Here is a 26,255-nt window from a genome sequence, read left to right on the forward strand (position 1 = left end):
ACCACGTGCCTGTCTCTACCCTGTCCAAAGATGGTGGATAAATGAAGATAGTTCACTCAGGCCGTTTACCATTGGAAACAAATGGTCAGTTCATGTCTGCTTAACGGGGTGAATCTCCAATAGACACCAATGCGATAGCAGCTGGGTTTTGGTCTCCTAGGTTCATTGACTTCAATTGAACCAGAAAGAAAAACAGCGAGTGGAGTGTCTCGCTTCCTCTTCCGTCTCTGCCCTGACTACGTGCGTTGTATTTTCCTCTCCACTATCCCAGACTCCGGGACGTGAGAGACTATATAATAATATAAACATGAGCGACGGGGGCTATTGGGGCCACTAGCCAGTATCACGTTTATCGCCAGTCAAAGAAGGAAGAGAGAGAGAGGGGTATCACCCCTACCTAAGTTTTTATCAACAAAGCCCACATTGTTTATTTTGTTACATATGCTTAGGTTTATTGAAGTTTTCTTTTTCCACAATCTAAACTCCATCTGGACCAAGTAAGGTGAGTGAGGTTTTTATGAATGTATTTACCTTTTAAAAAGTTGTGCGAGCGTTACCTTTCCTGTGCTAGTGTTGGTCAGCTGCATGTCGCTCGCATAAAATGGCGACAGCAAGTGGGTTTGCGAGTAGTTTTGAGGGGCTTTTCTTTTCCCCCTTTCTGAATTGGTTATAAAATTACAAAGATGTATGTAATCCGCCTATTAATTAATCGCTCACTCTGCGGAGTATGAAACTTGAGTAACAACAGGCACCAGTTTTGTTACAATGTATAATTTCTGGAATTTTCATGAAGGTTTCGTTGACTGGATGTGACTCGCAAGGTTTCCTCTTAAAATCACTCTCTATTTTAATTAGTCACAATTTTATAACTTGACTAATGTTGTTATAACTACCTGCATTTGCATTACGTTGACGCACTGTAGGCGTTATGGTTTATGTGGAATATTTCATTTTAATCTGTCCATATCGCATCCTCATTGTTGCATGATTTTGAGGAAGATTGGATGTATTCTGTTAAAGTTTAAGATATTGTAAATATCATAAAATCGTTTGTCCATGGACGTTTTCCAAATTATAACAATCAGAAATTATTGGAAAATAAGACTAAATAGCCTTTTTGTTTCATCCCAGCAGTGACAGAAATTGCCTGTTTATTTATCAAACAGGCTATGTGAATGATAGAATGTTATCAGAATATCATCATTTTCACTATTGTCTCTTCATATTTAAATTCATATCTCAATTTACGTACTGTGTGACTGATAGCCTATATGCAAGCAGCAGTAGTTGTTTAGGTTACTCCCACAGCATGTCAACATTGCCATGCTCTCTGTGCAGGGATTCTAGAGATTAGTTCAAAACTGTACCCCAAAGGCTAATTTGTGTCTGATGTCCACGTGATAAACAAGCCATCGTGTCCCAGCTCTAATCTAGCAATCTATTCATCAGCCATGTCACAGTTATCACCCCTGACCTAAACCAATTTTCATACCTTTGTTGGGAAGAAAAAGGTAGACTAGTCCTTTATGAGTGAGTGGAGGGGGTTTAGAGTACAACATAAAATCAGAAGATGTATATATTTTTTAATTGATTGACATATAGCATATAGAGAGCTAGTAATGGCGTCTTTTTGTAAGCACTAACTCCGCCATGGTTTGTTGGACAAAGCCTATGAGGAAAATGAATGGCGTTTTTGTATAAACACCGATAATACGGTCTGTCGGCATTTATTCCAAAATCCTATTCTTTCCCCATAGGGATGGCTGAACGAGGTAACTCATTTCTGTGTTTTAGGACTACAAGCTGGCGAGCTCTATTAGGCCTAAATGAATTCTAGCTACTTTTGAAGCACGTTGTGCACTAGAAACTCATATTCATCCTGTAACGACATGTTTATTATAAAAAGCTACAATTTTGATACCCAAACATGTCTAATTTGTGGACTATTAGGTTTCTACATTGTGTATAAGCACTACCTATTGAGATGTTTTACATAAAATATTTGACACTGTCTCTTTAAGAGCGTCAAGTTTGTGAGTGAAGACCTGCAATATATCAGTCATTCATTCATTGCTATGATCATTGATCTTCTAAATAAGTTATCTCCTTTCTTTCTGTGCCCCCAAATGTTTAGAAATACTTGTAAAGTAACCAGGGCCCTGTTTCCCAAAAGCATCTTAAAGCTAAGTTCATCGTCGTTAGAACCTTCGTAAAAGCATCTTTAAATCTCTGAGCTGTTTCCCAAAACCATCGTTACTAAAGTTTCTTTTGAAAACGCTTGTTATTTAATGACTGCCTCAGACCACTCGTAGAACAGCTAAGTGCCAAGATGTGATTTTTTTTTGCCAAAATCAAGATATGTCTTTCTGTGACCACTTCAGAACGAATGTGTCTACAAATACAACATTCCCAATTTCTTTGCAATTGTTACTAACAAGCGAAGGATAAAAATATGATTCAATGAAAATCGAAAATACTATATATAAATACACTAGGCTACATAGACCCCTTGACTTTTTCCACATTTTGTTACGCTACAGCCTGATTCTAAAATTTATTAAATTGTCCCCCCCCAATCTACACAAAATAATCCATAATGACAAAGCAAAAACAGTTTATTTGAGATGTTTGCTAATTTATAAAAAATTAATGAAATTATCACATTTACATAAGTGTTCATACCCTTTACTCAGTACTTTGTTGAAGCACCTTTGGCAGCGATTACAGCCTTGAGTCTTCTTGGGTATGACGCTACAAGCTTGGCACACATGTAATTGGGGAGTATCTCCCATTCTTCTCTGCAGATCCTCTCAAGCTCTGTCAGGTTGGATGGGGAGCGTTGCTACACAGCTAATTTCAGGTCTCTCCAGAGATGTTTGATCATGTTCAAGTCCGTGCTCTGGCTGGGCCACTTAAGGAAATTCAGAGACTTGTCCTGAAGCCACTCCTGCGTTGTCTTGGCTGTGTGCTTAGGGTCGTTGGCCTGTTGGAAAGTGGAGCTTCGTCCCAGTCTGAGGTCCTGAGCGCTCTGGAGCAGGTTTTCATCAAGGATCTCTGTACTTTGCTCCGTTCATCTTTGCCTCAATCTTGACTAGTCTCCCAGTCCCTGCTGCTGAAAAACATCCCCACAGCATGATGCTGTCACCACCATGCTTCACCGTAGGGATGGTCCCAGGTTTCCTCCAGACGTGACGCTTGGCATTCAGGCCAAAGAGTTCAATCTTGGTTTCATTTACGTTTTAGTCATTTAGCAGACGCTCTTATCCAGAGCGACTTACAGTTTCATACCGGCCCCCCGTTGGAAATGAACCCACAAGCCTGGCGTTGCAAGCGCCATGCTCTACCAACTGAGCTACAGGGGACTATAAAAGTGTACAGTTATCCAGAGCAAACAGGGATACGTGCCTTGCTCAAGGGCACATTAACGTATTTTTCACCTAGTCAGCTCAGGGATTCGAACCAGCAACCTTTTGGTTATTGGCCCACTTCATCAGACCAGACAATCTTGTTTCTCATGGTCTGAGAGTCTTTAGGTGGCTTTTGGCAAACTCCAAGTGAGCTGTCATGTGCCTTTTACTGAGGAGTGGCTTCCATCTGGCCACTCCTACTATAAAGGCCTGATTGGTGGAGTGCTGCAGAGATGGTTGTCCTTCTGGAAGGTTCTCCCATCTCCACAGAGGAACTCTAGAGCTCTGAGAGTGACCATCAGGGTCTTGGTCACCTCCTTGTCCAAGGGCCTTCTCCCCCGATTGCTCAGTTTGGCCGGGCGGCCAGCTCTAGGAAGAGTCTTGGTGGTTCCAAACTTTTTCCATTTAAGAATGATGAAGGCCACTGTGTTCTTGGGGACCTTCAATGCTGCAGAAATGTTTTGGTACCCTTCCCCAGATCTGTGCCTCAACACAATCCTGTCTCGGAGCTCTACGGACAATTCATTCGACCTCATGGCTTGGTTTCTACTCTGACATGCACTGTCAACTGTGGGACCTTATATAGACAGGTATGTGCCTTTCCAAATAATGTCCAATCAATAGAATTTACAACAGGTGGACTCCCAAGTTGTAGAAACATCTCAAGGATGATCAATGGAAACAGGATGCACCTGAGCTCGATTTTGAGTCTCATAGCAAAGGGTCTGAATACTTATGTAAATAAGGTATTTCTGTTTTTTATTTTTTATAAATGTGCAAAAAGTTCTGAACCTGTTTTCGCTTTGTCATTATGGGGTACTGTGTGTAGATTGCTGAGGATTTTTAAAATCAATTTTAGAATAAGGCTGTAACGTAACAAAGTGGAAAAAGTCAAGGTGTCTGAACTTTCCGAAGGCACTGTATTTCAAAGATATTAAAATAAATGTAATGTTCATTCAATTGAGTTTTATTTATCTCTTTGTACACTACTGTCTGTCATTCTTGCCTCAATATATTTCATGATGTGTAACATGTGCGCAATGATGTGCCAAATGTTGATTTAGTGCATTATTATCGGGCAAGTTAGAATAAGCCGCCTCCAATATTTGTAGCCATAGGTGATAATATCTCTCTAGGAGCTGATCCGTTGTCAGTATTGTGGAATAATTCTAATGTTAAGGTAAGATTTGAAAGGGAGAACGCTGCTCCGAGAGCAGCGCTGCTTGTCTTTCGATCCTGTCAGTATCGACGCATGCCTTAAAGAAACACTTAGCGAACGTTCTCTCTGCGTGGTGTTTTGGGAAACGCATGTTACATTTCAGCCATTGTATGAAAGATGCATTGTTAAAACACTAATAATTTTAAGTTCAATCGCTATCTGGAAACCAGGCCCGGGTTAGCTAGTTAGCTAATGAGGTAGCATGAATGAACAAGGGGTAAAGAAATGCCTTTCAGTGGTTTTGGAACATGGCCTAAAGACTCACGTTTTGGTCCACCAGCCACTATAGCAGGTAGATGAAAAAAATCTACCAGCTAATACATATATTCCCAATAATAACACCAAAAACTACAACAACAAATATTATTGTTTTTTCCAGGTTTCGGATTTCCCCCAGTTTTTTTTTCTTCTTCAAGTTTTCACTCTCAAAATCACACTTTTTTAATTTTTAATTTTTTATAGAAAAGTGACTATTGGATGTTGTAAGTCCACAAACATACATATATTCCCAATAATGTGCTTAAATAATATTAGGAGACTACTTTTAAAACAGAAAAACATTAATTGGAGGGTATACATGCCCTTTAAAGAGCCACTGAACATGCAGATTGGCACATGTTTTCTGATGCTCATTAGAAAAATGAGATCAATCTTGGAGGTGTGTTTCCTGACCGATTCCTTGTTTGGTTAAGGATGTTTGTCCCCCATGAGTCACTGAAGCCTATTTCACTTCCACATTATCCTCAGAAGGAATCTAAGGTAACTCAAGAAATCTGTAATTACTTTTTATGTTTTTGCTGAGGGTGTTATAGTTATAATTTTACATCAAAGGTGTTTGGTGCAGTATTTCTCAAGTAAAAAAATGTGCACCATGTTGTCTTATGTAATCTGTCTGAGCTGCTCGACAGGTCTGTCTCACTGTCTATACCAGTGGTCACCAACCTTTTCTGAGTTAAGATCACTTTCAGAGTCAAAAAGCAAGCCGAAATGTACATCTCAGATTGTTTTAAAAACACGACTTAACATTTTTAAAATTAACCTAATAAAAACAGTTCTGTAGGAATGAGGTTTGTACAGTAGGCCTAATACATTATCACAGCATATTGGCTATATGCTTGGCCTGTCAATATTGTTCTTCTCAGACCATATTACACTGGAACAAAAATATAAACGCAACATGTAAAGTGTTGGTCCCATGTTTCATGAGCTGAAATAAAAGATCCCAGAAATGTTCCATACAAAAAAGCTTATTTCTCAAATTTTGTGCACAAATGTATTTATATCCCTGTTAGTGAGCCTTTCTCCTTTGCCAAAATAATCCATCCACCTGACAGGTGTGGCATATCAGAAAACTGATTAAACAGCATGATCTTTACACAGGTGCACCTTGTGCTGGGGACAGTAAAAGGCCACTTTAAAATATGCAGTTTTGTCACACAACACAATGCCACAGATGTCTCAAGTTTTGAGGGAGTGTGCAATTGGCATGCTGACTGCAGGAATGTCCGCCAGAGCTGTTCACAGAGAATTGCATGTTCATTTTCCTACCTTAAGCCACCTCCAACGTCATTTTAGAGAATTTGGCAGTACGTCCAACCGGCCTCACAAACGCAGACCATTTGTAACCACGCCAGCCCAGGACCTCTACATCCGGCTTCTTCACCAGCGGGATCGTCTGAGGAGGGGTGGGGGGGTGTTGCCCTCCCAGGCCCACCTATGGATGCGCCCCTGCCCAGTCATGCGAAATCCATATATTATGGCCTAATTTATTTAAGTTGACTGATTTTCCTTCTATGAACTGTAACTCAGTTAAATCTTTGAAATTGTTGCATGTTGTGTTTATATTCTGTGTGTGTGATTCATAGGTGTTTGTATGATTAGCTACCAGCTAGGAAACAAATACAGAAACACTTAGAAAAAAGCTACTGCAGAATACATTTTGCTACATATGTGCTCATACTTGACTTCTAATTATTTTTATTCGCAAATACGAGTGAAATGCTTGCACTGTGGAACCCTGACCACCCACCAACGTGGCTGGTGAAATAGACATTTTGCCTGCCAATTCCAAAGTCTACCTGCATTTGGGGGGTGGCCAGTGTTTTAATTTTAGGCCCTGGATCAGTTGGTGTAGCACTTGCGAGGCACATATGAGCATAATTTGCTAATCATTTGCTCTTCTTTTTCACCTGATGGCAACTCGAGTTGCACCGCATCCGCCTCAGGCACAAATTCATGTTGTTCCTACGCCCAGAGAAAGTGACATATTCCTCTATTAAAATAGACACGACGAGCAGCTAATAATAATAAAACCGCAGTGCTATCGATACACTTGGCTACTCATTCATTGCAGTGGGAGTAGGGAGAAGCGGGTATTATGTTTTATAATAGTGTTGAATAAAAAGTGCTAAAATAAAAACAATTTTTAAAAACATGAACGCACTCATAAAAACAACAGCTCTTTACTATAATCTTTGACAGTCTCTCTTTGGTCATGGTTTTAAAAGTTATGAAATCTCATTTAGGCTAGTATCAAATTTAGCTTTGGCTTGGTTGTAGAAGCTGTAGGCATGGTGATTTCAGTTATCCAATTGGCCCGCGCAGTAAGTGCGGTCGATTTGGCCAAAGATCTCCCGGTCCACCGGGTAGGTGGAGTTTGTCTTTTTAGACATTAAATGGTTCAAAATGGGAACACTTTGCCTACCCGGTGCGCAGGTCTTCTGAATCAAGTGCACCTACTGCCAATAGCACAACACGAATAATACAAAAATGGAGCGCAAGCCTTTATCGTTGAGTTTTACACAGAAATGTTTGGTGATCGGCTAGGAATGCCTTGAAGATCAACCAGTTGATCGTGATCGACCGGTTGGTGACCACTGATCTATGCTATTGGATTGAGAGCAATCACTGCAGCTGTTCACCCCATGTTAGTGGGCAAATTGACATCGTCAAAACCCAACCTTCATTTCCCCATTGTGACGCATGGATGTTCCAAAGTATGTTTTAAACAAGACTGATTTTATCACCACAATAATCCTATTTACACTTTGTAGTCAATTTTGACACCAGAATAACTGTTTCTGACTCATATCGATGCCACGTAGGCTGTTTTCAAAGGGATTTGTTGCTTTTTAAAGGTAGTCGCTCTTTAATTTCAATTTGCCACATCAAGAGCCTGGTGTTTGGCTGGCTGTGTTTGTGTACTGCATGCGGTATAGCAGAGTTTGCAAAACCAAAGACCACCTGATTTTGATACAAATCATCATGATATATCATCCTGCCAGGTAAGCCTCCTTTGCAGTTCGCATCGGTAACTGGCTACACAAAGTGGTAGACACAGGCATTCCCATGCCGTTACTTTTTCGGAAAGTTGCAAGAAATACAAATCACTGATGCATTCTTTAATATTTTTACATGTAGGCTTTGGATTGAACGAATCTGCGCTAGCTTTTTTCTCTAGGGCACTCGGAAGCAACTGCACAGTAAAGCCTATCATTACAACAATTATCTGGGTGATTTCTTTCCTGGTCGCCCTGGTGCTCCCAAAATAAAATATCAGGTCACACAGCAAAATATCTAGGATTGTATGCAATCACAATGGTTGTACTTTAGAGCCCTTCTCACAGTGTTATGTTTCAGATGTGATTTAATATGTGATTTAGCAATGGGTTGTTAGTGTTTAGCCATAACTGTTTTGTGTTGAAAGGATTGTCTGAGGTCATGGTGGTCTTCATCTCCCTGATAATAATAATATGCCATTTAGCAGACACTTTTATTTAAAGTGACTTAGTCATGCGTGCATACATGACTATGCATTTTTCTTGCCATTCAAATTTCTTGACTTAAACTTGGGCTATTTTCTGTTTGCTTGCGTTCAGATACTGCAGACAGCCTTTGTGGGGTAAGTCCACTTTTTCTAGAGGAAAAGAGGATTTGAAAAGAGGAGAAAGGAAGAGTGTGTGTGTCCTTGTGTCCAGAGCCAGCAGGTTTGGGTCAGCAATAGCAGTCTGAGCGCTGCCTGCCAGGCTGGTTAACAGCCTGTGATGTCAGCCATTTTAGGTTGGACAGCACAGCGCATGGTGCTGCTCCGCCATTTCTCTCCCTCCCCTCCTAACCCAGCTCTAATGCTGGAACTGCCAGTGGCCACAGCAATACAGGATTTCGCAACCTTTTGCAGCCGTTTTCTCTCCCTGACTTTATCGCAGCCCGATAGGGATTCCGCAGCAGCTGAAATGTAGAGACACCATCATTAGTTATTTTTTTGTTGGCAAAAGTGAAAAACAAATGATGCAGCCAGAACGAGTAGAAACCTCAGAGACAAACATATGCAGGCCTGTTCTGTGGTGCCAGACGACGAGGAGGAGGAGGTGTCAATGGATGGAGGGATTACTAGCAAATACACCTGGTGTAGAGGGAAATTAGGAGGGGTGTAGAAAGGGTAACTGTAGGGGTAGTATGGTTGGAGTAAGGGAGATTAGGGTGACTTTACAGGGGGTGGGCAGAGGGGTTCAGGAAAATTACAAAATGTAATGGGTTAAGGGCTGATGCCGATTTTTGGGGGTCAAGGAGGCCAATGGACAATATTTTATGCCGATAATAAATATAATTAATTAGATTTTTTATGAGATTTTCCCAGAAGCAATAACAAATCAATTATACAACCATACAATCAATTTGACTTTCTTTTGAATAATTTAACTACATAACATAATGGTAATCAGTTATTTGAATGGTCAATCTCTTGATAAACTGGGTATATCAAGATGGCAGAGGCCTACTCACAATACAGGTAAATTCATATTCAATAGGAGTGTATGCATATTGAGCTTGTTTTCACTTATTACGCTTTGGGGTAAAGATGACAAACAATCTGTTTCCCTTTCATTTGGGAGCATGTTAAGCCTACTGATCAACAACATTTTCATATACAGTGCATGCGGAAAGTCTTCAGACTCCTTGAATTTTTCCACATTTTGTTACGTTACAGCCTTATTCTAAAAATGATTAAATAGTTTTTTCCCCTCATCAATCTACACACAATACCCCATAATGACAAAGCAACTGAAATTGGCTCCAATCAAGCACCGTCCACAGGGTATGGCATGGCGTTGCAAAATGGAGTGATAGCCTTCCTTCTTCAAGATCCCTTTTACCCTGTACAAATCTCCCACTTTACCACCACCAAAGCACCCCCAGACCATCACCTTGCCTCCACCATGCTTGACAGATGGCATCAAGCACTCCTCCAGCATCTTTTCATTTGGTCTGCATCTCACAAATGTTGTTCTTTGTGATCCGAACAACTCCAACTTTGATTTGTCTGTCCATAACACTTTTTTCCAATCTTCCAGTGTCTGTGTTCTTTTGCCTATCTTAATCATTTATTTTTATTGGCCAGTCTGAGATATGGCTTTTTCTTTGCAACTCTGCCTAGAAGGTCAGCATCCCGGAGTCGCCTCTTCACTGTTGACGTTGAGACTGGTGTTTTGCGGGTGCTATTTAATGAAGCTGCCAGTTGAGGACCTGTGAGGCGCTAATGTATTTGTCCTCTTGCTTAGTTGTGCACTGGGGCCTCCCACTCCTCTTTCTATTCTGGTTAGAGCCAGTTTGCACTGTTCTGTGAAGGGAGTAGTACGCAGCGTTGTACGAGATCTTCAGTTTCTTGGCAATTTCTCACATGGAATAGCCTTCATTTCTCAGAACAAGAATAGACTGACGAGTTTCAGAAGAAAGTTATTTGTTTTGTGGCCATTTTGAGCCTGTAATCGAACCCACAATTGCTGATGCTCCAGATACTCAACTAGTCTCAAGAAGGCCAGTTTAATTGCTTCTTTAATCGGCACAACAGTTTTCAGCTGTGCAAACATAATTGCAAAAGGGTTTTCTAATGATCAATTAGCCTTTTAAAATGATAAACTTGGATTAGCAAACACAACGTGCCATTGGAACACAGGACTGATGGTTGCTGATAATGGGCCTATGTAGATATTCCATAAAAAATCAGCCGGTTCCAGCTACAATAGCCATTTACAACATTAGCAATGTCTACACTGTATTTCTGATCAATTTGATGTTATTTTAATGGGCTTTTTTTTGTGCTTTTCTTTCGAAAACAAGGAAATTTCTAAGTGACCCCAAACTTTTGAACGGTTATGTATGTATGCGTCAGCCTACTAATTATACAAATATGCACTATTATATTTCAAAATTAAAATCAAATTCGCTAGCCTATACTTGTAACTTTGTAGGCCGCATGTGCTGCACCAGAATCGCATGTTCTGTTCTGCTTTATCGTGGTTTTAATGATGAGCGTAATTCCAGTCTATATAATACAGTACAGTAATACAGTTCACACACACCTAGGAGACATGGACACCACCACGTGAGTGTGTTAGTGAAATAGGAGCAGGGCAGCAACTCTCCAGTCACCACTCACAGGAGTGTGGGGAGAAAACAAGCCCACTAGAGCCAGGAACTGGATTGTGTGTGTGTGTGTGTGTGTGGTGTGAGAATGAAATGAGGAGGGTGGGAGGGATCGGGATGGGGGTGGTTGCCATGGGGACAGTAACACACCAGTGGCGCTGCCGACCTGTCTCCCTGGGCCAAACTTATTCAGATGGGGAGGGAGGGACATAAATGCATACATACAGGACAGACAGATGGACACACTAACATGGACACGCAGGCAGCAGAGATAAGGGCCAGGATTCCAGCAGCAGCCATATAATGCTGGCTGGGATGACGTACGTGGCCGGCTACGTTCCGTAGACTATTTGGTGCGTTGGTCTCTATTTTGTGGGGCTATTATTGGCCTATACACTGAGGGTATGGAAGCAAGCCCAGGGTGTTATAGAGCTGTGTGTGTGTGCGTGCTACGTGTGTTACATAGGCAATGGCAGCCCTACTGCATCTGTAAACAAGCCTCACTCACAGGCATGCAGGCAACCACACACACAATCATGACTCACACACTCCTGCGTGCTCACACAGGCACACTGACCTGTGATGTACTCCAATGTAAAGGCAGCTCAACACAAGTCCATCTGGATAAAGAGGTCTCCTCCCTGTTGTCAGTCAGTCAGTGGTTAACTTAACGGTGGTTCTCCAAGGTGTTAATGGGAGGGGGGCGCACTCACACATTTTGTGATCCTGTCTTTTAACTGCTCGTTGTACACACTTGCATGCACACGCAGGAAAACACATGAGCAGACCCATACACTGCAGCCCAGTTCTCAGGTTGTGTCCACTGGCTGAAGAGCTAACAGAGGAACATTCCATTCTTCACAGTCAACCAGGGAGGAGGGAGAGGAGAAACAACTCTGTTTGATTGTAGTGAGAAGAGAGGGAGAGCGAAAGCGAAAGCGGGGGTTGGGTAGGGGGTGGTTTATGGGGGGTGGTATCGAGGCAGAAAATTCCTCTCAAACACCTCACTGCTTCCTCCACGACTGTTAACACCCCTCCCTCGCTCCTCCACTCTCGCCCGAATACTCCTGCCCATCCCCCACCAACCTCTCCCTCTATCACCCCCCGCTTTCCCCCTCAGGCCCACATGATGGATGGCAGGGCTTGCCCACCCATAAGCCTTTGTGTTGGTCATGTGACCTGCCTGCCTTGGCAGAGCTGTGCCCCCTGATGCAGAACTGAATGGTAGGAGAGTGGGAGGGAGGGAGGGAGGGGCAGAAATTGCCCAAACGGATGGCAGTTCCTCTCTTGTGGAGGGGTGGAATTTCATTCCCCCCACAGTTGCAAAGGCCTGCTCAGCCTCTTAACCACTCATACACCAGACAAGCGTAGAGGAAATTTGTTTGGGAGAAATCTGGAGAGTATTTTCAACCAGCTCAGCAATTAAACTTTTAGCAAAGTTTAAGTGTAGGTCTACACAGAGAGGCATTTAATAATAAAGTTTCAGAGGAATCTTAGCTCTTTCCACTCACAGTCCCTGTCATCGCGTATACGGGTTGAAAATAGCAGATATTGTCATTGGTAAGTGACTCAATTGGAACGCCGTGGCTGTACAGTAACATGCGTTACATGTCGTCAGAGCTCAGGTTACAAACTTGAGTGCTGCATGCGACAAGAAGATACTCCCATCCCTCACGCTAATTGGGATACTTTTGCACATTTGTTTTTGTCTGAGTAAGGGAAATGCTGTAAATCGAGAGGAGCTGATGTGTTACGAAAGATGAGACATTGAGGATTATAATAAATACCGCTTTGATGTCATACAAGCAAACCACACACCGATGAGTTGAAATGTGCTTATACCCTTATACCCTGGGTTGTTCTGAACAGAATGAAATTATTCAGACCCCTTGACTTTTTCCACATTTTGTTTTGTTACAGCCTTATTCTAAAATGGATTCAGTTGTTTTTTTCCCCCCCATCGATCTATTAAAAAAAATAAGTAAACTGAAATATAACATTTACATAAGGATTCAGACCCTTTACTCAGTACTTTATTATGCACCTTTGGCAGCGATTACTGCCTCGAGTCTTATTGGTTATGACGCTACAAGCTTGGCACACCTGTATTTGGGGAGTTTCTCCCGGGGAGTTTCTCCCATTCTTCTCTGCAGATCCTCTCAAGCTCTGTCAGGTTGGATGGGGAGCGTCGCTTCTCAGCTATTTTCAGGTCTCTGCAGAGATGTTCGATCGGGTTCCAGTCTGGGCTCTGGCTGGACCACTCAAGGACATTCAGAGACTTGTCCCGAAGCCACTCCTGCGTTGTCTTGGCTGTGTGCTTAGGGTTGTTGTCCTGTTGGAAGGTGAACCTTCGCTCCAGTCTGAGGTCCTGAGTGCTCTGGGGCGGGTTTTAATCAAGGGTCTCTCTGTACTTTGCTTCGTTCATCCCCACAGCATGATGCTGCCACCACCACGCTTCACTGTAGGGATGGTGCCAGGTTTCCTCCAGACGTGACACTTGGCATTCAGTCCAAAGAGTTCAATCTTGCTTTCATCAGACCAGAGAATTTTGTTTGTCATGGCCTGAGAGTCCTTTAGGTGCCTTTTGGCAAACTCCAAGCGGACTGTCATGTGCCTTTTACTGAGGAGTGGCTCCCGTCTGGCCACTATACCATAAAGGCCTGATTGGTGGAGTGCTGCAGTGATGGTTGTCCTTCTGGAAGGTTCTCCCATCTCCACAGAGGAACTCTGGAGCTCTGTCAGAGTGACCATTGGGTTCTTGGTCACCTCCCTGACCAAGGCCCTTCTCCCCCGATTGCTCAGTTTGACCGGGCGGCCAGCTCTAGGAAGAGTCTTGGTGGTTCCAAACTTCTTCCATTTAAGAATGATGGAGGCCACTGTGTTCTTGGGGACCTTCAATGCTGCAGAGATTTTTTGATAACCTTCCCCAGATCTGTGCCTCGACACAATCCTGTTTCAGAGCTCTACGGACAATTCCTTCAACCTGCTTGGTTTTTGCTCTGACAAGCACTTTCAACTGTAGCACCTTATATAGACAGGTGTGTGCCTTTCCATATCATGTCCAATCAATCAATTGAATTTACCACAGGTGGACTCCAAGTTGTAGAAACATCTCAAGGATGATCAATGGAAACAGGATGCACCTGAGCTCAATTTCGAGTCTCATAGCAAAGGGTCTGAATACTTATGTGAATAAGGTATTTAAAATAAAATAAAAAAATTATAACTGTGCAAACATTTCTAAAACTGTTTTTTATTTGTCATTATGGGGTATTGTAGGTAGATTGAGGGAAAAATGAATTTAATAAATTTTAGAATAAGGCTGTACGTAACAACAAAATGTGGAAAAAGGGAAGGGGTCTGGATACTTTCCGAATGCGCTGTATTGTCGTATTTTGAAGGAAATTAGCAGAAGAACACGCCATTCTATGTGCACCAAAAATACAATCTGTCTGAAGTGCCTTTTGTATGTAAAATCAAGTGTTATAACTTAGCTAGCCATGTGGCGATAGGATATGCTTTCAAATGATGCCCACCTTACCCAGATTGCGTTTTATAATGGAATTATTTGGGATTGCGTAAACAACAGTATTTGTGTGATGGCGGGGATGCAAGGCTGTGTTCCAAACAAAAAACTACAAGTGTGCTTTATTCAGTTGCTCAATGGGTATGCTAGGAGGGCTCAAAAAAGTACCTTATAGTTGAATTCTCTTTCCTTGAGTCATAAAAGTTAATTGAAATTATTTAGGAACTGTACACAGTTTGGAGAGGTGTGCGTGGCCACTTGGAGACACCAGTTAGACCTCTCACTGAAACCATTGTAATAATTTTTTTCTTATCTTGAACCTACTCCAAAAATGTTATTATTATTATGGTACTCAAAGTATCCAGAGTATTTTCTGATTTAGTTATTGACAAATAACAGTAAATGTAAAATGCACATAAAATCAAGTGTAATGTTTGGATTTAGTCTTGTCAGGTGAACTGTTGTGTCCTCATCTTTGGTCTGATAATTTCCCCATAATCTTCAAAGAGTTTTCTTTCAAATGCTACCATGGTATGCGTATGCTTATGCTTTTTTATATTTCTTCTGTTAGAAACATTTTAATTTGGCCCTATCCATATAGGCCAATTTCATGAGTGTAAGGAGTTAAGATATTGCTGTTGGCGAATACATTATTGAAGGGACTGGTTATTGGCTTGCAACATACATAGAATACTTATTGTAGAAACAGAAGATGAACCGTTTAGGGATGGGCATTTTGAATAATTTCACTATTCGCATAATATCAGGATTTTTATCCGGATAGTCGAAATACAGAGACGCAGACGATTCCGGAGGGTGGGTGTGAGTGTGAGTGTGTGCGAGTGAATGTGTGAGTGAGTGAGAAGAAAGTAGCCATGCTTGCTCGCACTAGTTAGACAAACTTGTAAATGTAGCTGCTGATAGTGATAGTTCCTGTCTTGACTGCATCAGATAGATCTAGAGAAGATTTCAAAGCTAGCTAGCTAAGCCAGCCAGCCCGCTAGCTAATTGAGGCTACAATATGCTGCGCTCCCCGTCCTTGTTAACAAATAACAACACTATGATTCAGATTAATCAACAGCCTACCTGTTTGTTGTAGCCCGCTCCTTCTCATTTGCGGACCAAAGCGCTGTTATAGATCAGTTTACAGTATATAATCAGATCCGTTTTAGTTTCTTCAAAATCAAAGGGTAACAAGGGGTAGGCCTGTGCTTTTTGCCATTTTCTTTAATGAAAGGTAGGCCTATGGCATACCCTCTCATATCCCCTCAATTTGAGTCTTTGCTATAACTTAACAGCCCTTCACTGACTCAGAGGTTGGCTATTTAAAGAATGCATGGTGGTTGGAGGAATTGACAAATCTATGGATATATCAGCCTATAGCCTAATTTAATCTGTCAAACAGGTAGTCCTACATGTTATTTCTTTGGAAGAAATAGACTCCAACACAAAGTCCTCTTGTTAGTAAAGTCAAATTAGAATGAAGAGTGTTGATTGTGTGGCTGCTGCTACTTCAACTTGCAGCACCACCATGAAAGTTACTCGAATCTGGCTTATTGTGAGGTCAATAACTGGACCATTCCTACTTACAAAACATCTCCAGTTCAGTTAGGTTTGATGGTTGCCGAGCATCGACAGCCCGCTTCAAATCATCCCACAGATTCTCAATGATATTCAGGTCTGTGGACTGGGATGGCCATTCCAGAACATTGTACTTGTTCCTCTGCATAAATGCCCGGGTAGATTTTGAGCAGTGTTTTGGGTCGTTGTCTTGTTGAAATATCCAGCCCCGGCGTAACTTCAACTTTGTGACTGATTCTTCAACATTATCCCCAATAATCTGCTGATATTGAGTGGAATCCATGCGACCCTCAACTTTAACAAGATTCACAGTACCGGCACTGGCCACACAGCCCCACAGCATGATGGAACCCCCACCAAATTTTACTGTGGGTAGCAAGTGTTTTTCTTGGAACGCTGTGTTCTTTTGCCGCCATGCATAACGCCCCTTGTTATGACCAAATAACTCAATCTTTGTTTCATCAGTCCACAGCACCTTATTCCAAAATGAAGCTGGCTTGTCCAAATGTGCGTTTGCATACCTCAAGCGACTCTGTTTGTGGCGTGTGTGCAGAAAAGGCTTCTTCCGCATCACTCTCCCGTACAGCTTCTCCTTGTGCAAAGTGCGCAGAATTGTTGAACGATGCACAGTGACACCATCTGCAGCAAGATGATGTTGTAGGTCTTTGGAGGTGGTCTGTGGGCTGTTTTTGACCGTTCTCACCATCCTTCGCCTTTGCCTCTCCGATATTTTACTTGGCCTGCCACTTCTGGCCTTAACAAGAACTGTGCCTGTGGTCTTCCATTTCCTCACTATGTTCCTCACAGTGGACACTGACAGCTTACATCTCTGCAATAGCTTTTTGTAGCCTTCCCCTAAACCATAATGTTGAACAATCTTTGTTTTCAGGTCATTTGAGAGTTGTTTTGAGGCCCCCATGTTGCCACTCTTCAGAGGAGAGTCAAAGAGAACAACAACTTGCAATTGGCCACCTTAAATACCTTTTCTCATGATTGGATGCACTTGTCTATGAAGTTCAAGGCTTAATGAGCTCACCAAACCAATTGTGTGTTCCAATTAATCAGTGATAAGTAGTTACAGGTATTCAAATCAATAGAATTACAAGGATGCCCACATTTTTGCATAGCCTATTTTTCACATCTGATTTAATTTCATACAACATAATATTGCTACACTAAAAATATTTGTCTGGACAATACCCCAGTACTCATCTTTTATTAGAAAATGAATGGCATGCCACTGTGATCATTTTCTGTGACAAGTGTATGTAATTTAACCATATGCAATTTCAGGAGCACATGTCTTAGACTGATGGACTGTGCCATCCCCACTGCCTCCACAATGGATCAGTTGACTCAGACAGGTGTCTTGTACACCATGATACTTTTGTTATTTTTTAAATTATTTTTGCTTCTGCTCGGCTAAAGAAATCTCTGACCAACAGCCTATCGAGCAGTCGACTAAATGGGGTCAGCCCTACTACTGGCCTATAGCCCTATGAAAACAGCCTTGAGTTACTTGGCTTGTGAGTTGAGTTTTAAAAACAGCAGACTGTATTTATTGACAAACAAGAAACACAAAAAATGAATGCATCCAATATGTTTGTTTATATTTTACTGTAAGATCATTATACCACAATTTTAAGACATCATCTCCAAACCACATGATATTAAATTACTTGGAGGAATTTCATTGCGTAGTGTAAAATGTGCTTCTGGGCAGTTTTCTACAAATGCTGTCCTCACTGCTTTCACTGTGTACTCTCTCTCTCCACATTATCTTGTATGTACAGATGCACATAGTTTTAATAATCATACCTGAATTATGACGATGACTTGACTTTTTTTTTTCTTTTTCTCTCCATCTTATTTGTAGGTTCCTCTCTGGCTCCCTAAAAGGAACACGCATATATATATATATATATACACACACACACTGTGACGTGAGAACCCAACGCATGGTCATGTTCCCCCATGCTCCCCTCCCTATGGCTTATCTATAATCAGGACCCCAACTGAACCACAACCCGACCGCCGTACTCCTCGGCCGGCTACCACAACCACCACTCCCCCCCACCCTCTACTCCAACCATGGCCAGTAAGAGGAAGTCCACCACCCCCTGTATGATCCCCAATAAGACCATGCACCTCCGTGAGGAGCTGGAGCAGGACGCATACCTGTCAGACCCTCCTTCCCTCAGACAGGCCCAGGCCCGGGACCAAGGCTACCCAATGGGGGGTAACAGGCAGAGCCCCCTGGAGCGATCCCCAGGTGAGTCCTCCAGGCCTGAGGGGGGCGGCATTGTCAAAGACTGGGGCGGCACCTACATGTGCAGGCATTGTAACTTTGAGACCCAGGACCTCAACCTGTTCCTGGACCACGTCTACAGTGGCCACCCGGACTTCAGAGCTGACCCCAGCTTCCAGTGCGTGGACTGTGGGGTGTCAGCAGCCAAGTTCGAGGGCCTGGCCCTGCACAACGCCCGGGTCCATCTCAGCACGGTGAGCACCACCCTGCAGCTGAGGAAGAGGGACATGAGGTTAGTGGTGGAGCAGAGTCTGGTCACAGGGACAGAGACAGCGAGGGACACAGAGATCTCCATCACCAAGACCCCCATCATGAGGATGCTGAAGGGCAAGTCCGAGTCCAAGAGGATTGTGGTGTCCCATTCCTCCCATGATGAACCCTCCTCAGACCCCCCACCCCTCTTCATCTCTACCTCCAAAGATACAGAGAGAAAAGAGACCCCCACAGTGACGGTTACCCACGTCCCTACCATAATGCACAATGGGACAGCCACCAAGGTCACCCTGCCCTCAGCGATCCAGATAGTGAACGGCTCGGGTGCTCTGCCCATGCTCAAGACCGCCATCACACAGGTACTTAGTACATATATTTTTGCTGCGTTTTGGGAATTGGTAAGTTAATTACTACAAATGAGAATTATTTAACTTATTTGGTTCAATGTTTTATTTAATTACTGTACAACTTTCCTCAGGGAGTTGAATGCAGTTCATGTCACTGATTGTGAAGACATGCTTGTGGACAATATATTTTTTAAAATCTTCTCTGAACCAGGTTGTGTCAGTGATCCAGAACAGGAACTTTCACCATCAGACAGCTCCCATCACCGTCTCCTCAGCTCTCTCCTCCACCACCTCCTACTCCACCTCCTCAAAGAACATGCCCAAGGTACAATTCCCCCTTTGACCAAATTGTGTCGGTCCCACTTTATATGAAGACGTTATAGGCAGTGTAGGTACACATTATTACATGGTACTAACATGTGTATTTACATGTACCATATAAATACATGGGTTTTAGTGTCTTTTGAGCTGTCAGTGTGTAAATCTTCTCCTGCTTTATAGGAAATAGTTCCATGAAGTAGTATAAATTATATGTAATTACGATGTTGGTACTACATAAAATATAATGTTTCTACCTTCTGTGGTCCAGGTGATGATCCCTCTGAGCAGTATCCCAACCTACAGCGCCTCCATGGACTCGTCCTCCTTCCTCAAGACGTCCTTCAGTAAGTTCCCCTACCCCACCAAGGCAGAGCTCTGCTACCTCACCGTGGTCACCAAGTTCCCAGAGGAGCAGATCAAAATCTGGTTCACCGCCCAGAGACTCAAGCAGGGCATCAGCTGGTCTCCAGAAGAGATTGAGGAGGCCAGGAGGAAGATGTTCAACACCATCATACAGACTGCGCCACCTAGCACCCAGCACCATACACTACACCGAGGCCAGACCCAGGCCCAGCATACCATCACAGTCCTACCTGCCTCTCTGGGGTCTACAGGGATCCCTCACATCCTCCAGGGCTCTCTGGTGGGCCAGGGAGGGGTGATCGTCACCCAGCCCATGATGGCCAATGGCATCCAGGTCAGCAATGCCCCCATGGCTCTGGCGGTCACACCCAAGCATCAGGCTGCGGCCCGGCCTATGGTGCAGGCCAGGCCTGCGGCCGCCCTGGTGGCAGATAAGGGGATCAGCATGGTGGGGACGGTGGGGAGCAGTAGTAGTGGAAGCAACATCAGTAGTAGTAATGGTGGAGAGAGTACTAGTAGTATCAGCAGTGGTAGTAGTAGTTTCAGTAGTCATGCTAGTGTTATTAACTTTAGCCTTGGCAACAACCAAGGGAACAGCATTCATAGCAATATCAATGGCAAAGCCATCAACACCAATGGCAAAGCCATCAATGGCAATGGAAAAATATATAATGCTATTGCTAATCTCAATGGGAAAAGCAACAGCAATGCTATCAGCATGGTTAAAAGCATCAACACTGACAGTAGGCGCAATGACGGCAGCAAAAGCCACAGCAGTACTATTGCTAAAATTATCAGTGAGAGTAGCGTCATCTCTGATATCAAAAGCACCATTGACAACAAACCCAACAGCAGCAATGATACTAACAGCAGCAGCAGCTTGAGCAACAAGAAAACAATCACCACCCCGACCTGTGGTCCCACAGCTACTCCTCCCCCTACAGCCTCCACAAACACCACCAGTAACCCCACCACAACCAAAACAGAGGCGGCTTCTTCCCCCTCCACCAAACATTCTTCCTCGTCTTCCCCGGCGCCGAGCGGGAGCACGGACGCCAGCGGAACCCCAATCTCCCGAACGCTCCCCAACACCTTCCTGGACCCTAGCTTCTACAAGAGCAAGAAGTCTGTGGAGCAATTGTGTGCGCTCAAAGAGAGCTTCACTAACAACCAGTTCCCCAACCAGGAGGAGGTGGACCGCCTCATCTCCATCACCGGCCTGACCGTGCGCGAGGTCCGCAAGTGGTTCAGTGACCGCCGCTACCACTTCCGCAACCTCAAGGGGGGGCGTTCAAGTACGGGCGGTCAGGGTGGTGCTAGCACTCCAACCACACCCGGGTTGGCTAGTGCAACCACCCGATCTGGGACCCCCAGTGGTACCCCCATGGACCTGTCGGACACTGCCACTCCCAATGAACCCCCCCAAAAAAAACAGCAGGGGTCGGCAGCCCTCAGTGCCCCTCCCTCACAGATGCCCACCTCCCCTACCACCCTGTCCAGACGGCCCCCCAGACCCCCCTCCCCAGACTTCACAGCCATCCGCTACAAAGAGAGGGACCCTCAGCAGGTGAGTGGTGGTGCGACTGTGATGACTTAGTTATGACTTAGTTTATTTACACATAGCTTAGTTTTCCATAAGATTACAAAAATGTAATATCGGTGAAGTATCCCTTTTAATGTGTATTTACTGCCAATCAAATTTCTCACTGGGACATGAGAAACCTACGCTCGTCTACCCTACCCTAATCTCCTCTCTACCCTACCAGGTGAGGGCGCTGGAGGCCAGCTTCAGCCAGGACCCTGACCCCTCCGGAGAGGAGGTGGACCGCCTCCGGTCTGAAACCAAGATGACCCGCAGAGAGATCCACGGCTGGTTTGCTGAACGCAGGAAGAGAGTCGCTGCTGAGAAGAAGAAAGAGGAGTTAGAGAGGGAGGAAGAGGAGGAGATGGATGCAGGGGGACGGGAGGTGGGAGGGAAGAGTAAGGATGATGCCGGGGTGAAGAAAGAGGAGGATGCGGAGGAGAGGCAGAAGGAGGATGGTTCAGGCTCAGAGCTGAAGGTGAACCCCATTAAGATCAACCTGAAGATGCTCAAAGTGACTGAGTCCAATGGCAAACTGGAGACTGAGGGAGGCCAGGCAAACAGCCCTACGATGCCTACCCTATTTCCCCCAGCCCCAACCCTCACCCCTGCACCATCCACAATTCCATCTCTGACCCCAAAGCCATCCCCATCACCCAAACCCTCCCCTATCCGGGGCAAGAAGACATTAGAGCAGCTCCACCTCCTGAAGCAGGTGTTTGCCCGGACCCAGTGGCCCAGTGCGGTACAGTATGACGAGCTGATCTCTTCCACGGGGCTTCCCAGGCCTGAGGTGGTGCGCTGGTTCGGTGACTGTCGCTACGTGCAGAAGAACAGCCAGCTAAAGTGGCTAGAGGCCTACCAGACCATGGTCCTGGAGGAGGACTTCCAGAGGGGAGACACTCAGATGCTGAAGGCCCATCTGGAGGCCCATGGAAGTCTGGAGGAGGAACAGGTACGATTCTCCCATTATCTCAAGATCAAGAGTTTTTCTATGGTTCTGTGGTTGTGGATTTTTTGGAACCCGACTTGCCGTGGCTAATGATACGGACATTTCTGTGCATGTGCAGGATTGTTTTTTACATAACTGCTTCCCATTCTGCTGCCAACGTAGCTTCTGCTCAGTGCTCCGCTGCCGCTTCCCCCTCCTTGACATGAAGGGGAACCTTCATGTTGTACACTAAATAATACTTTTTAACGTCTATGCTAAGGACATGGTCGACATGTTCGAACTATGCATTCCATGCCTCAAGCGCAATGTCATGTTCTTTTTTTTTCAGAAGGGGTGCAAGGCTACATGCAGCTATCATGTTGTCCACCAGCTAGGTAGTGTACTCGTGCGGTACTTGCATGATTATTGAGAAGCGAAATAGCAATTAGTAGGGCAGCGTTTCCCAAACTCGGTCCTCGCGACCCCAAGGGGTGCACGTTTTGGTTTTTGCCCTAACACTACACGGCTGATTCAAATTATCAAAGCTTGATGATTAGTTGATTATTTGAATCAGCTGTGTAATGCTAGGGCAAAAAACAAAATGTGCACCCCTTGAGGTTCTGAGGACCGAGTTTGGGAAACACTGTAGTAAGGCCTGTGTGTGGTTAAATCAGTTTTTTGCCCCAATACAAAACACAAGTGGGGAGTTACATGCAGCTATCTAGGCAGCATATCAAACACAAGCAAGATTTAGACACGCAGTCTAATTAGCGATTTAATGTAATTTCTTAATCATCATTGCAAGCATTGGCTAAGTAGGAGGTAGACATGCAGTCAAGGTAGTAGTGTTCTTTTTTCAGGAACTCTGGCCAGTGTCTACCATATGGCAGCAAGTATAAAGATTAGCCGACATCATCAAACGCTGATTGTTTTTTCTCCATCAGAATTAGTATTTCCCCACACAAGGCTTTATTACAGAGAGAAATAATCCTCAGCACCCCACCCCCAGATGATCCCGCAGGTGAAGAAGCTGGATGTGGAGGTCCTGGGCTGGCGTTTATTGTAGAGAAATGAACATTATATTCTCTGGCAACAGCTCTGGTGGACATTGCTGCAGTCAGCATGCCAATTGCACGTTCCTTAAAAACATGAGACATCTGTGTTGTGTGACAACTGCACATTTTAGAGTGGCCTTTTATTGTCCCAAGCATAAAGTGCATCTGTGTAATGATCATGCTGTTTAATCAGCTTCTTGATATGCCACAATTGTCAGGTGGATGGATTTTCTTGACGAAGGATGAAATGCTCATTAACAGGGATATAAATACATTTGTGCACAACATTTGAGAGAAATGTGCATATGGAAAATTTCTGGGGTCTTTTATTTCACCTCATAAAACATGGGACCAACACTTTACATGTGGCATTGATATTTGTGTTCAGTATATATTTTTGGTAATGTTCATTCAAATCGCTGCAGGGTTTTTATTTCGGCTGTTCTGAAATATGAGGCAGAGACATAGGCTATTGCATCTTCATGGTTCAGAAGAGGGTGAGTAAAGACAGAAACCTGAAGGGAGGGGGAGTGTGAGCAGCAGCTACGTAGTGTGCGTAAAATAACACATGCGCGGAACGTGATCTGGATCCTTAGCTCCGTATTTGCAACCACAGCCTTTCTATTAAGCTTCAGATTCTGAGTGTAGAGTTACTACACATATAAAAACACAAATTACAATCATGCAACTACATGGTATTTGTGCACCCGGATGTAAAGTGTGACTAGCAATTGTCAATATTCTCATGTTGCCTGTGTGTCTATATTTTGAGTAGCAGAATGCCTGTCAATGGTGATATGTAACAGACTGTGTCTGTCCTCTCCAGGTGTTGGAGCTGGCCCAGGCTAGTGGGCTGACAGAAGAGCTGGTAAGACGCTGGTTCTCTACCCAGGCTCCTCTACTGCTGCAGGGGAAGGATAGGGGGGTTGCAGAGGAGGTGGAAGCAGGGGAGACACCCGGGGTGGGGGGAGTAACAGTAACAGCCAGCCCAGCACCCACGGCACCCATGGAGGGAGGAGCGGCAGAGCCGGTCCAAGGAGAGGGGGAGGTGAAAGAGGAGAAGATGGAACAGTCGGTGTGTGGAGGAACGAAAGAGGGGGATGAGGAGAGGAGTGCGGAAAACAAGGCTGTGAATCCTGGAAAAGGTAGTTGTTTTCCCACTAATTTTTATTTGATATGTAGTCTGCAAAATTTTCTTGGTATATGTATATTTTGAATCTTGGCACATTAAACTAAGGTTATCATTGACATACACTGAGTTTACAAAACATTAAGAAAACCTTTCTAATGTTGAGTTGCACCCCCTTTTGCCCTCAGAACAGCCTCAATTCGCTGGGGCATGGACTACAAGGTGTCGAAAGCGTTCCACAGGGATGCTGGCCCATGTTGACTCCAATGCTTCCCACAGTTGTCAAGTTGGCTGGATGTCCTTTGGGTGGTGGACCATTCTTGATACACACGGGAAACTGTTGAGTGTGGAACAACCCAGCATCGTTGCAGTTCTTCACACTCAAACCGGTGTGCCACTCAAAGGCACTTCAAAATTGTTTTTATTGCCCATTCACCCTCTGAATGGCACACATACGCAATCCATGTCTCAATTGTCTCAACGCGTAAAAATCCTTCTTTAACCTGTCTCCTCCCCTTCATCTACACTGATTTGAAGTGGATTTAACAGGTGACATCAATAAGGGATAATAGCTTTCACCTAGTCACAGTCATGGAAAGGTGTTCTTAATGTTTTGTACACTCAGTGTATAAAGTTGCAATACAGTAATTACCCATGTAAGGTTTATTTATTTTTTCATTTTTGTCACAGGAACAGACTGAGGATCTTTGTCTGAGCAGGGAAAAGAGGAGTGAGGGATGGAGAGAGGTGGCCCAAAGGGACAATGCAGGTGGTCTTTGCACAGTGCCTGTTTTTGAGCTCCTGACAGCAGATGTGATTGTAACCGGATCACTGGATATTGACCCTGAACCCCCCCCAACTCCCATATTTCTCTCCAACACTCTGCTATGCTGAAGATGGCACTTGAAAACACCACATCCTCCAATCCGCCATTTTATCCTTCAATCGACAAGTTGCAGTTGAGACTCAAGCGCAGGATTCGCAGAGGAGCGGTTTCGTTTCTCTCTCGCCCTCCTCTCCTCTCTGCTGCCGGCCCTGCTGCAGTTGGAGGGAGAAGTGGATGGATTTGGAGGAGAAAAGTGTAGAGATGTGGTTGGGATTTGGACTCCAGCAGACAGGGAGAGGAGAGGAGGAGGAGGGGGGGGGTAAAATCCTGACTGGACAGATATCGACCAAGCCAATCCTCTAGTGTGAGGATCACTGGTGTGTGAAGAGAGAGAGGAAGGAGAGAGAGACTGACTGTAGGCCTATCCAAGAGGTTTTTGGTACTGGGGTACAAGATGAGAACTGTAAAGACCTTTTTTTTTTTAAAGGAAACTTGAGGTCAGAGGTAAACATTAGGAGATGTGTATCCTTGTTTTAGCATCAAGTGCTTCTGTTCTGTACGTATGTATTTCTGTTTTCATTGATCTTTCTTAAACTGTAACAAATCTTGACTGACTAAAATAAGTTCCAACATACTTAGGCCTGTTTGTATAACTTTTAGATATTATTTGCAGAATAAACAAAATGTAACAAATTGGTTTCCTATTGCACTTATTTTCAAAGTCCAAGATTTCTGTAAAAATAGTCACCATAGGCTATATTTTATTTAAAAAATACAGCACTGGTGTTAATAATCTATTATTTATTTTTTATTCACCTTTATTTAACCAGGTAGGCCAGTTGAGAACAAGTTCTCATTTACAACTGCGACCTGGCCAAGTTAAAGCAAAGCAGTGTGATTTAAAAACAACAACACAGAGTTACACATGGGATAAACAAAAACATACAGTCAATAACACAATTGAAAATCTATATACATTGTGTGCAAATGTAGTAAATTATGGAGGTAAGGCAATAAGTAGGCC

General features: G+C 43.8%; 1 protein-coding gene across 1 annotated transcript; it reads left to right on the forward strand.

Annotated features, from left to right (window-relative positions):
• The first annotated feature begins 21 nt into the window (after positions 1-21).
• On the forward strand, positions 22-25,141 carry LOC121538630 (zinc fingers and homeoboxes protein 3-like). The gene is made up of 7 exons (XM_041846812.2): positions 22-502; positions 18,033-19,036; positions 19,236-19,349; positions 19,614-21,275; positions 21,475-22,245; positions 24,103-24,421; positions 25,096-25,141. The coding sequence occupies exons 2-7, from the start codon at positions 18,248-18,250 to the stop codon at positions 25,104-25,106; spliced, it is 3,666 nt and encodes a 1,221-aa protein (XP_041702746.2). The 5' UTR covers positions 22-502; positions 18,033-18,247; the 3' UTR covers positions 25,107-25,141.
• The last annotated feature ends 1,114 nt before the right edge of the window (positions 25,142-26,255 follow it).

The sequence above is a fragment of the Coregonus clupeaformis genome, chromosome 24 (genome assembly GCF_020615455.1).
Source record: "Coregonus clupeaformis isolate EN_2021a chromosome 24, ASM2061545v1, whole genome shotgun sequence".
NCBI lineage: Eukaryota > Metazoa > Chordata > Actinopteri > Salmoniformes > Salmonidae > Coregonus > Coregonus clupeaformis.

What these genes read in the sequence shown, in the direction of transcription:
- LOC121538630 (XM_041846812.2), top strand. Translation starts at nt 18,248, where the DNA reads ATGGCCAGTAAGAGGAAGTCCACCACCCCCTGTATGATCCCCAATAAG. An exon ending in TCAAGACCGCCATCACACAG is followed by an intron (nt 19,037 to 19,235) that starts GTACTTAGTACA and finishes TCTCTGAACCAG; the next exon opens with GTTGTGTCAGTGATCCAGAA. An exon ending in CCTCAAAGAACATGCCCAAG is followed by an intron (nt 19,350 to 19,613) that starts GTACAATTCCCC and finishes TCTGTGGTCCAG; the next exon opens with GTGATGATCCCTCTGAGCAG.